The 12,392-nt window shown below is 45.7% G+C and overlaps 1 protein-coding gene across 11 annotated transcripts in view; it reads left to right on the top strand.

Moving 5' to 3' along the window:
* The window catches only part of SEMA4D (semaphorin 4D), a 134,717-nt gene that overhangs the window by 92,936 nt on the left and 29,389 nt on the right, over positions 1–12,392 (top strand). For all 11 annotated transcript variants that reach the window (XM_028749559.2, XM_077936052.1, XM_077936053.1 and 8 more), the window contains 6 exons: positions 2,679–2,772; positions 3,335–3,448; positions 4,209–4,360; positions 9,731–9,906; positions 10,000–10,156; positions 11,560–11,782. In XM_028749559.2, the coding sequence (XP_028605392.2) occupies positions 2,679–2,772; positions 3,335–3,448; positions 4,209–4,360; positions 9,731–9,906; positions 10,000–10,156; positions 11,560–11,782 (916 nt within the window). The remainder of the gene's footprint in view (positions 1–2,678; positions 2,773–3,334; positions 3,449–4,208; positions 4,361–9,730; positions 9,907–9,999; positions 10,157–11,559; positions 11,783–12,392) is intronic.

Genomic DNA, 12,392 nt, shown 5'->3' with positions numbered 1-12,392 from the left:
TTCTTCCCAAGAACAGGATTTTTGACGTTAGACTGTGACCTTTCTTGTCTCCCTTATCTGTAAGTCTGTCTATCATCTTTTCCGCAACGTTGCCAGAATTTGTCCTTTCTTGGCCTTGCCACAGCCAGCTTCCTTATTTACATATTAATCACTTTCCAGTTCCATTAATGCAATTTCATTCTTTTAAAAAGCTTATCTTCCATCAGAATAGTTCCTTACTGTTTTGGCTAGTATACTGGCACTTTATGGCAAGAGAAAGCTTATTCTACTCTCAGCTGCCACCTATACACTGGCTTTTTCTCATTTCCATTTTCCTGGAGACATTTCTGGCACTCAAGAATTCTTCATCCAACTCAACTGGCCCATATCTCGGCGCATGTATCTGTTCATGATTAAACCAGGAACTTTCCCATTTAATTCGGACACTGTGGCACCCCCTTCAGAACAATATTAAACTAACTTATAACTGTGATTTAATAGATCAAAGCTGGTAACCACAGTTTCCCAATTTGTACAAATTACAATGGTTATTTTATTTATTTTATTTCTCCCCATCTTGTGCAAATGTACCACTCGGGGAAGCTTTTGACATTTAAATACACAGTTTCAGAAAACAATTAGGCCGATTAGTGACTTCCTGGTTTTAATGGTGCACACCTCAATAGAAGGCACAAAGGCATTTGCAGGTGAAAGAGTCATGCATAAAACTGCTTAATCAGCCAAGAGAAGATGGTCCAAGTACAGTCACTCTTCATGACGCAATCTATTTTATTTCTGCTGCTTGCTTGACCTCTCTCTTCTTTTCCTAGTGTCTGTCTGTCTGGCTATCTAAACTGTGTTGTCTTCCTACCTCCATGTTTTCCTTCCCTTCTGCTGGCTCCTCTGTATGTATTAGCACACCAGGATAACACACCGAAGTCCTCATTTGTTTCATTCCTCGTTTGTCCTCATTTGTCATTCCCCACAATCCCATGGTATCCTCACATATGTTTCAGGGGACAACTTCCATGCATATGTGCCTGTATGTGCAATGGGAGAAGTAACAGCACCAGGTTATAATTTTTTTTTAAAGGCAAATACAGTGGTGCCTCGCAAGACGAAATTAATTCGTTCCGCGAGTTTTTTCGTCTTGCGATTTTTTTCGTCTTGCGAAGCACGGTTTCGGAAAAGTTTTGGAAAAGCTTCAAAAATCACCAGTCTTCAAAAACCTCAAAAAAGGCTACCACACCGCGTGCTATGAGTTGCTCCTCGAAGTCAAGTCGCAACTGTATTAACGGTGTTAAGAAAAAGGAAACAAACTTGCAAGACGTTTCCGTCTTGCGAAGCAAGCCCATAGGGAAAATCGTCTTGCGAAGCAGCTCAAAAAACCAAAAACCCTTTTGTCTTGCGAGTTTTTCGTCTTGCGAGGTACCACTGTACTTTGTGTTACAGAGACTTTTCCTATGTCACCAAATCATAATCTTTGGCACTTTGCGCTTTATGGTTTTATTAATTCATTCGTATAGCAATATCATGCCGCTGATAAATAAATATTTTGTTTAAAAATATGTACAATCCAGCATTAATTAAGCACAACCTTAATTTCATCTCATTGGAACTGCCACAGGCTTTAAAGACTTAAGTCTCTCCCCCCCCCACCCCCAGATCACAAGCATTATATTTTGCACATTTCTTTTATAAGTGCCTACTTCTTATGCGTAACAAAGGGACAGAGGGCTGATTCTCACAACTATTTTCAGCTTCGTTTTGATGTGTAGAAATCATTGTGTACTGAACCAGGCCCGTAAATTGCCTCAGCATATCTAAAGGTTGAATTTCACCCATCTGTTGCTTAAGTCATGGGCCTGAATGTAATAAGCTGAAATCTGGAAACGTCATGTAACAGTTGCGGTTATTCCACCAGGTTGACTTTATAATGTAAAAGAGAGAGCTGAAAGTGGTTGCATGAGTTTATATCTCTAATCGTACTGAAAGGGTTGGTTTGAAGTGTTCAGAGCTATACAGTGGTACCTCTGGATACGAATGGGATCCGTTCCAGAGCCCCATCGCATCCTGAAGTAAACGTAAGACGCGTCTGCACGGGTCGCGTTTCGCCGCTTCCGCGTATGCGTGTGATGCCATTTTGAGGCTCTGCGCATTTGCAAGCGGTGAAACCCCGGAAGTAACGCGCCACTTTACTTCCGGGTCGCCGCGGAGAGCAACCTGAAAACATTCATCCCTAAGCTACAGTGGTGCCTCGCAAGACGAAAAGAATCCGTTCCGCGATTCTCTTCGTCTAGCGGTTTTTTCGTCTTGCGAAGCAAGCCCATTGACAGCTTAGCGGATTAGCGCTACAGCGGTCTAGCGGCTTTTCGCGATCAGCTGTTAAGCGGCTTATCAGCGGAACAGCTGATAAGCGGCTTAGCGCCTTAGGAAAAAGGGGGGGGAGCGAAAAAAACCCGCGGGGACTCGCAAGATTTTTTCGTCTTGCGAAGCAACCCCATAGGGAAATTCGTTTTGCGAAGTGCCTCCAAAATGGAAAACCCTTTCGTCTAGCGGGTTTTCCGTCTTGCGAGGCGTTCGTCTTGTGGGGCACCACTGTACTTCAACCCGAGGTATGGCTGTATGCTGAGTTGTGGTTGTGGTTGTTTGCATTCCATGTGGAAAGTAAAGAAGAGGTTTTTAAATTTGTTTTGTAGAACCTGACATCGTTTAAACTTGTGGGTAGAAACGATGATGGCAAAGGAAGGTGTCCATTTGATCCGGCACAAAGTTATACATCAGTTATGGTTGGTAAGTACAAACCTCCTGCTGTTTCTGTATCTTGTTATAGGAAGAACTGGCATCCAAAGAAGACCCTATGCTTAAGTACTAATATCTTGAGTTCCTTTTTCTTGAGCCACTCCTATTTACCCCAGGATTTTGTTAAAAGCTCCTCTTCCCATTATGACCAGACACATAATCTTTGTCAGCCATCTTGTCCTCTGCTTCTTAAACTACCAAATTTGGTTAAAAGCCATTTGAACCAATGTCATTTGGGTCAGCACTAAATGCCCATCCAGTGGAGTAATTTTTGAATTAAATCTTAATAATGGTACAGTGGAGACCGTACACAACAGGTAATTTGACTTAGCTCATTGAACGTAGAGAGGGAGGAGAGGTGTGTTGGAGCCTGGCAGCTGGGAATATAGCAATATAGTGCAGGCCTTCTGCAAGCAGGTGTCAGGCAGGAGGGAGAGGTTGGGAGGGGATGGAAGATGTAATAGGAGGAGCGTATGGCATCATTCAGTTTGAAAAAATACTGCTAAATACTACTATATATTTTTAATCCATGTAATCCTTTGTTGCTGCAAAGATGGGGATCTTTACTCTGGAACGTCTTACAACTTCCTGGGAAGTGAACCAATTATTTCAAGGAACTCGTTGCAAAATCCTTTACGGACAGAATATGCAATTCCTTGGCTTAACGGTAAGATCTGGAGAGGGAAATAAACATTTGTTGGAATGTGCCTAAAATGTACTGTCTAGTAATCTCTTTACCGAAATAGCACCCCTTTTGTACGTTTCCAAAGCCAGAAAGATCTCTTTCTGCTGCCATTCCACAAGAAATACACAATTGTTTCAGTCTTCTGTCTGGGTTGGAGACTATACGCCTCTTGAAATAACAGAAATTGTAAACAGCTTAGGTTTAGTTCATGAAATCCATTAAAGCAGCTTGAAGAAACTGTGTTGTGGTTTGGTTTATCCTTTATTTGATTTTCGATTATCAGGAGACTTTTGAGATGCTCTTAAAAGGGGTTGGGGGGGGGGGAATAACAATGCAATATGGACTAACAACCCCTTCCTGTAAGTCAGTGCTGAATTGTAATAACTTAACAGGATTCCTTCAAGGATTATTCCATAAGAGCAGTGTTTGTTCTTTATGTGGCTGTCTAAATACTTGCACCAAAAATTCAAGGAATTGTAGAGCAGATTTCTCATTTTAAAAGTGTGTTTGGATCTTGATCTCAAAAATAGCTCTTTTGGAATACAAATTTTCTTGAAGGGTTTGTGAAATATAGAAATTGTAATATTTGCTACAGTAAAGACCTAGTTTATCATATACTATTAGGACCAAGGAGCAGCTACCGTGCGTGTATATAAAATGTCCACAATGAGTAATTAACAGGAAATATTGAGAGGTGGGGAAAATTATTAAAATTAAGCAATTTTGTATTTCACTTCTCTAGAACCAAATTTCATTTTTGCCGATGTGATAAGAGCTGACCCAAACAGTGCCGACGAGGATGACGACAAAGTGTATTTCTTTTTCACTGAGGTTTCTGTGGAATATGAATTTCTTGGCAAGCTGATGATTCCAAGGATAGCCAGAGTTTGTAAGGTGAGAATGAGCTCAACCATTTCCCCATTGTTTCCTTATAATTTTGGGGTGAGAGGAAACAGCACTCTCACTGTTTTGTGTGCTAGCAGTCCCCCCCCCCCAATCACTGTAGACCAGATGTGCAGTTTATATTTCAAGATGTCCAGGCTTACAGAGAGATGACTTGCTGCTCTGGCAGTGGGATCCTCTACCAATTAAATTTGAACTGGCCAGTCGCAGCCAAGTTAAGGGGCGGTACTTTTGAGGCGTACCTGGCTGAACCACAGCTATCACTCAGGTCTGTCCTGTGTATTTTAATAGGCTGCTTCCAGCAGCACAATTGGCAGTGGACATCCCACTTGCTCACCTTACATGTTATGGCCCTGCCCAAAGGTAAGCGGGCAGTGCATGGCCTTGCTATGGAGTTACTCTGTCACTCAGGGGACGCGGGTGGCGCTGTGGTCTAAACCACTGAGCCTCTTGGGCTTGCCGATCAGAAGGTTGGCGGTTGGAATCTGCACAACAGGGTGAGCTCCTATTGCTCTGTTCCAGCTTCTGCCAAACTTAACAGTACTAAAGCACGCCAGTGCAAGTAGATAAATAGGTACCACTGTGGCGGGAAGGTAAATGGTGTTTCTGTGCACTCTGGTTTCCGTCATGGTGCTCTGTTGTGCCAGAAGCTACTGTTAGGTCCATCATGAGACATCCGCCAGCTTCCAACCACGGATACCAGCAGCCTTCAAGCAAGCAAACTTGCCTTATTATCGCTCCCTAGCATCCCACTGCCAGAGGATTGCCTCCTTCCATTCACCACTTTGCCTCCTCCAAGTGGAAGAAACCTGGGCAATGCTGAATGTCACATCCATGGCCAGGTGTGTCCTGCTGGAAACAGAAAAGGGCTTTGCCCTTGGCCTGCCTTTATATCCACTCAGTTGCCAAGTGCTTTTGTGACATCACAAAAAACCCACAGCCAATGGCAACAGCTGGGGAGGCATCAGCTTCATTGCTTTGAGCCTCACAATGGTGACTGTGTGCATGTTTATCTGGGACAAGGGTGGTGCTGTGGTCTAAACCAATGAGCCTCTTGGACTTGCCAATTGGAAGGTTGGCAGTTTGAATCCCCACCTTGGAGTGAGCTCCTGTTGCTCTGTCCCAGCTCCTGCCAACCTAGCAGTTTGAAAGCACACCAGTGCAAGTAGATAAATAGGCACTGCTCCGGTGGGAAGGTAAACGGCTTTTCCATGCGCTCTGGCTTCTGTCACAGTGTCCCGTTGTGCCAGAAGCAGTTTAGTCCTGCTAGCCACATGACCCAGAAAGCTGTCTGTGAACAAATGTTGGCTCCCTCGGCCTGAAAAGCGTGATGAGTGCTGCAACCCCATAGTCACCTTTGACTGGACTTTCCCATCCAGGGGTCCTTTACCTTTTACCCAGTGCTTTTTTTCTAAAAAAATGTTAATGGGTACTCTCATTTTCCTACTCATATTCAAATACTGCCCCTCAATGAGGTCAAACTTTGATTCACAAAATGTTTAGGGGTAAGCGTCCCCCTAGAAAAAAGCACTGCCTTTACCTTTTTTACTCTGTTGATGATATTTGGCGCCAGGAAGGAATTTGCCTCGGGACAAAGTGGACCACATTTGAAGGTGTTACCTATTTCACAGCAATTGTCACAGATTACTGGCAGATAAAGTCATTGGCATGGATCCTTGGTCTAAGCAGAACAGGTGGCAAGGAGACTAACTCCCTTCCTTATCAAGAAGTTTAGGTAAAGGCCTCTAGGGAGAAGGACTCTGTTCGAATGCCCTGACAGGGGCAAATGGGCCATAGAACTCTTCAAATGGCATCCTGGAGAGATCAACCACATTTAATGTGTGTCATGGGAGGGATCCTTAACCCGAATCAACCCTGATAAAGTAATTTGCCAGCAATTGGGTTGGCTGATTCAGGACACATCCCCAGTGCCTATGCCAAAGCAATGAACAAAGTTGTGGCCCTTTCAATCCCAAGATGTTGTCATGTTGTTTATATTGCTTCCCCGCCCCTTGCCCTGGTGGTTTGGGTTCACTGCGTATATCCCTCAACTAGCATGAACAGTGCAGTCTGCATGGTTCTGTGTTTCCTTTGTGCGTCCAGAGCTTTTTCTGTGGAGGAGAGTCTTTCCCTTCCTCAAGATTTAGACAGTGCTTCCAACAGAGCACCGTAGCTCCAATCCCCGAATGTTGGATGCTTCCATGTGGACATAGCTTTAGCGAGACTTCAGAAGAAGAAAAAGGATTCAAGATTGCATTCTGCATTCAAAAAATGGTTCATTCTGTGTCAGTAAGGGAAACCGAGTTGCTCCCATTATTAGATGATGGTGGAAATTAATTTTCTTAGTTTTAAAAAAAGAGAGACTAAGAACTCTTTATACTCTCCCGCTTAGTTCGCTTCACGCATCACTCATAAGCTGTCGATTGAATTCTAGCCATCGTAATTTCAAGGGAAGCTGGATGCCTGAGCTATGCCAGACGCATTTCTAAAGGGTACCAGACAAAGCCAACATTTTTCTCACACCAAGAAAATTTCTTGCTTGACTGTGATGTGACAGGTGGCTAGCTGCCACAGCCTGGAAGAAAACGATTGCAACCAGCCCTAATTCTGTCGTTCTCATGCCTTTTAAACATAATAGTAGCTGCCTGGCTTCGGGGGAAACCTCTTGATGTGAAACAAGGTTAAATTTTTAAAAACATTTGCAAAATTTCCAGAAACATTTACTGAGCATGCTGCCTGCCATAGATAGATAGATAGATAGATAGATAGATAGATAGATAGATAGATATCTCCAGGGGCAGTGAGGTTGCATTTTAAAACCAGATGCTTAAAAACTCAGTGGATGTAATTAAGCAACAGAACCTGATACACTCTGCAAGATTTATGAGATCTCAGTAGTTTGAAGTAAATCAGCTTTGGTGTGGTTGTGATGGTCCTCTCGTCTGCTGACTGTCTGTCATTGCTTTTAACCGGCACTATTGCAGTCAAGGGACGCGGGTGGCGCTGTTGGTAAAAGCCTCAGCTCCTAGGGCTTGCCGATCGAAAGGTCGGCGGTTCGAATCCCTGCGGCGGGGTGCGCTCCCGTTGCTCGGTCCCAGCGCCTGCCAACCTAGCAGTTCGAAAGCACTCTTAAGTGCAAGTAGATAAATAGGGACCGCTTACTAGTGGGAAGGTAAACGGCGTTTCCGTTTGCGGCTCTGGCTCGCCAGAGCAGCTTTGTCACGCTGGCCACGTGACCCGGAAGTGTCTCCGGACAGCGCTGGCCCCCGGCCTCTTGAGTGAGATGGGCGCACAACCCCAGAGTCTGGCAAGACTGGCCCGTACGGGCAGGGGTACCTTTACCTTTACCTTTATTGCAGTCAAGTGACTGGGTTCTCATTCTTAATGATTTATGCAGAGCTATATATAGATTGGAGGAGGAAAATATGTGCATTTTTTGTTACATAGGAAAATAAATTGCCTACCATTACTTTGAAACCGCCTCAGTGAAAAATAAAATCCTTGCTTACCTCGAATGCATTTCATATTAAGACATCTGCTTTCTTCGAAAAGTGCAGACATGGCAAAAGTTGGGAGAGCACAGTTGGTATTTTAATGCTTAATGTATATTTCACCCATAAGAGGCTCGCACTTAAAATTCATTCTTTGCTGGATGAAGGTTACATTTTTAGATTGGTAAGCATGGCTCTTTCCACTGTGGTCGAAGGGAGCCCACTCATTAGCTGATCTCCAAACTGGCGTTTGCTCTATTTTGGGGAGGTGTAATGCTGACATTGGGTAGATTTGGGCGTTCCTCCCATAAGGCGGGTGGCGCTGTGGGTTAAACCACAGAGCCTAGGGCTTGCCGATCAGAAGGTCGGTGGTTCGAATCCCTGTGACGGGGTGAGCTCCTGCCAACCTAGCAGTTCGAAAGCACATCAAAGTGCAAGTAGATAAATAGGTACCGCTCCGGCGGGAAGGTAAACGGCGTTTCTGTGCGCTGCTCTGGTTCGCCAGGAGCGGCTTAGTCATGCTGGTCACATGACCCGGAAGCTGTACGCCGGCTCCCTCGGAAAATAAAGCGAGATGAGCACCGCAACCCCAGAGTCGCCTGCGACTGGACTTAACGGTCAGGGGTCCCTTTACCTTTAGCTATAACCAGAACGGTGGCACTCTCTTCACAGGGATAGCTTCTGCAGCAGTCCCCAGACCATGAATGTAACATGTTGTCAGGGACTGGCCGGACAATGAGGAATGGTGGGAGCTGCAGCTGGAGAACCCCCTAGGGGAACCTCAGAGGAGGAAGGCTCAGAGCCAGAGGAGTGGTGGTGGGACATGGAAGAAAGGTCAGAGGCAGGAGTGGGGGGCAGAATGGTTGGATGCTGAACAAGCAACAGGCTTGAGTGAGAGGGAGGAAGGAGAGGCAGAAAGCACTGCAGACGTAGGACAAGGCAGCGGAGGAAGAGGTGTGGGGTTGAGGCTGGAACAGATTCACGGGAGCCTGCCAGTCCTACTGTATTCAGCTCCTTGACTCCAAGGGCTTAGAGACTTCTGCATGTAGCAGAACAAAGAGTGCAAGAAGTCCCGTCCCCTTACAAAGTTTAAGACTGCCAGGAAAAGAGCTGGATGGGGAACAGACTTAGGGGGAAGTGGGAGGCCCAGATCATCAGTTCTGGCAACTGCTTTACCTGGGGACAGTCTCACCGTAGGTTTCTCTGTTTGTATTATGTTTCCTTGGGAAAAAAGAATCAACTTTACTGTTCTTCTCGGAGTCTCTCTGCTGATTTGCAGCTGAATCAGCTGACACATGAATATTGAGGCCCTAAGTGTGTGCAGTTTATGTCCAGGAGTGGAGACTTCTCCACACAGTGCATGGTTAAAGGGTGGGATTTGGTCCTACAAGAGGTGGTGATGGCCACCTACTTGGATGTTTTCAAAAGAGGGCTAGACAGATCCATGGAGGATAAGGCTATGTTCTGCCTCACCTGTGGAAGACAGGGCTTGCTGATCGAAAGGTCGGCGGTTCAAATCCCCGTGGCGGGGTGCGCTCCCGTTGCTCGGTCCCAGCGCCTGCCAACCTAGCAGTTCGAAAGCACCCCCGGGTGCAAGTAGAGCACACCCCGCCACGGGGATTCGAACCGCCGACCTTTCGATCAGCAAGCCCTAGGCGCTGAGGCTTTTACCCACAGCGCCACCCGCGTCCCTTTTTATATGTGCTAATAGTAACCTCTTAATGCTAATCTCAATCCACCTTGTTTGGCGAATTTGTCCATACACGCTATACTTGAAATATTGGTTGCAATTATTCAGTTTAATGTAGCAGAATTCTGTATACTCTGGAAAAGGCATCTGCTTACTTTTGAATGCATTTTTCTTTTAAAGGGGGATCAAGGTGGACACAGAACTTTACAGAAAAAATGGACATCCTATCTCAAGGCCAGGTTGCTTTGCTCTGTACCAGAGAAAAATTTATTTTTCAACGTTGTCAATGATGTCTTCATCCTGAAGACTCCAAGTTCGAAGGAGCCAGTGATCTACGGGGTTTTCTCCCCACAATTGTAAGTAACGCTTGAAGAACACTTGGAAGTGTTTGTTTCTGAGGAAGTGTGAAACAAGTTGCTGATTTTGGTTTCCTTGGGGTGTGTTTTAAGGAACAACGTTGGGCTATCAGCTGTTTGTGCCTACAACATCTCGACAGTGGAGGATGTTTTTGCCAAAGGGAAGTACATGCAAATCGCGACTGTTGAGCAGTCCCACACAAAATGGTTGCGATACAACGGAGAGATTCCTAAACCCCGGCCTGGAGCGGTAAGTCTGAATAAACTGAGGGCTGGTTACGATCCTGTTCATAATAAGCAAATGTTCATGTGCCACATGCACTCATTCAGGGCCTCTGGGCCCCCTAAGTTGTGCTAATCCCTTCCTGGCAGATGGAGAGGACCAGCACAGCAGGTGTGTGATGCCTACACAACCCAATGCCGGTAATGGTTTCTCCCATGACATACTCCTCTTTTACAGTTTGCCACAGGAAGCTCCTTGCAAACACACCCATAGAGAATATGGGTTGGCTAGTTTAGTCGGTTGCTATTTTAGATTTGCAGCTTCCTCTGTCCCCTAGCAGCAGGTGTTGGGGTGCTTGCCAGCGGCCTCATTCACATGTTCCTGTGCGGTGTGGATGCTTCCAGGACCTCAGCTTGCATGGCATGAGTCCCACAAAGCTATCAGTGTAAATGATAGCCCATATGTTTTGAACCAATCCTATTCACGCAAGGCAAATTGTTCCTTGGGGTGGGAGTCCCAGGCATGGTTAGGAGTGACCTGAACCATGTGAGGAGGTCTTCACACTTAACATTCGGCTGCAAGCTACTTACGCAATTCAGAATCCGGTAAGAAAATGTGCTGAATAGTAAAATCTGAATGCAGTCTACAGTGGTACCTTGGTTCTTGAACTTAATCCGTTCCGGGAGTCCGTTCGACTCCTGAAACTGTTCGTAAACCAAGGCGCGGCTTCCGATTGGCTGCAGGAGCTTTCTGCACTCAATCAGAACCCACACTGGACGTTTGGCTTCTGAAAAAGGTTCGCAAACCGGAACACTCACTTCCAGGCTTGTGCTGTTCAGGAGCCAATTTGTTCGGGAGCCAAGCTGTTTGAGTACCAAGGTGCTACTGTACACAAAACAACTGCACTATGCAAGAAGACCAAAATACATGTAATTTACCTATAAAGATATTTGCATTCCATCATCAAGATATATTTTAGCCACTGAGAACAGAGATGTTCTTCCACTTCAAGATAAAGTGAAAGCTTGCACAAAAGAGTACTTGCACGGTTTAAGACAATTTTATCCACTTCTGGGAACCTCCTTGTTATGTTTTTGCCATACATGGCTGTTGCTTCATACAATCAGATAATGTTTGAGACAAATGCCAGAGGCCTCCATGGAAGGAGACTGCACAAACTTCGCAGGCGCTTTGCTTATTTCTTGATTGTCAATGGAATGAGCACACCTCTGCTTAAAAGAAAGATATGAATCTGGCTTATCCCACGGTGAATAAATACATATTTTAAAAGGTAGCAGCTGTAATGTTTTTATTTTAAATGATGCTTTAACTGTTTTAGAACTGCTTCCCTGTCTTGCTTATTAGTAATCTGTTGCTCTTCCTTTTTAAAGCCCTCATTAATCATGTGACATACATTCTTCTTGGGACAGTGTATAAACAAGGAGGCCAGAGCAGACAATATCACGACTACGCTCAACTTACCCGACAAAACCCTGCAGTTTGTCAAAGACCATCCTCTGATGGATGACTCTGTGACCCCAATTGGAGACCGGCCCCGACTGGTGAAGAGAGATGTGAAGTATACACAGATTGTGGTAGACCGAGTCCAGGCCCTGAATGGCACTTTGTATGATGTCATGTTCATCAGCACAGGTGAGTTTTCCGCACTCTGAGAACTGGACGACATCGCACTATGATAAGGTGGCTTTTCAGCTCATTGAGCCAGTCTTGTGAGCTACATATTTGTTGCAATTCAGAGCATCCTGGATTCTAAGACTGGCAAAAATTGCCTGTGAGATAGGGGCTTAACACCAGCCAACTAGTTTGCTAACACATATACCGTATTTTTCGCTCTATAGGACGCACTTTTCCCCCTCCAAAAATGAAGGGGAAATGTGTGTGCGTCCTATGGGGTGAATGCAGGCTTTCGCTGAAGCCTGGAGAGTGAGGGGGGTCGGTGCGCACCAACCCCTCTCGCTCTACAGGCTTCAGGAAGCTATCCGCTAGCCGTGGGAGACCCAGCTCTCCCACGGCTAGCGGAGAGCTTGCCGGCACCCAGAAGCTTGGGGCGCGCTGAGCTCAGCACGCCCCAAGCTTGGGGCTTCGCACAGCGCTCCGCTAGCCGTGGGGCGCTTCCCCCGCCCCAGCCCCGCACCTGGGGGGAAAATAATTCCCCCCCCTTTATTTCCCCCCAAAAAAACTAGGTGCGTCCTATGGGCCGGTGCGTCCTATGGGGCGAAAAATACGGTATTTGCAAATCAGA

This window comes from Podarcis muralis, chromosome 11 (assembly GCF_964188315.1).
Source record: "Podarcis muralis chromosome 11, rPodMur119.hap1.1, whole genome shotgun sequence".
In the NCBI taxonomy this organism is placed as follows: domain Eukaryota; kingdom Metazoa; phylum Chordata; class Lepidosauria; order Squamata; family Lacertidae; genus Podarcis; species Podarcis muralis.
The sequence above is the reverse complement of the archived record's forward strand: the minus strand, read 5'-3'. Positions and strand labels throughout refer to the sequence as shown.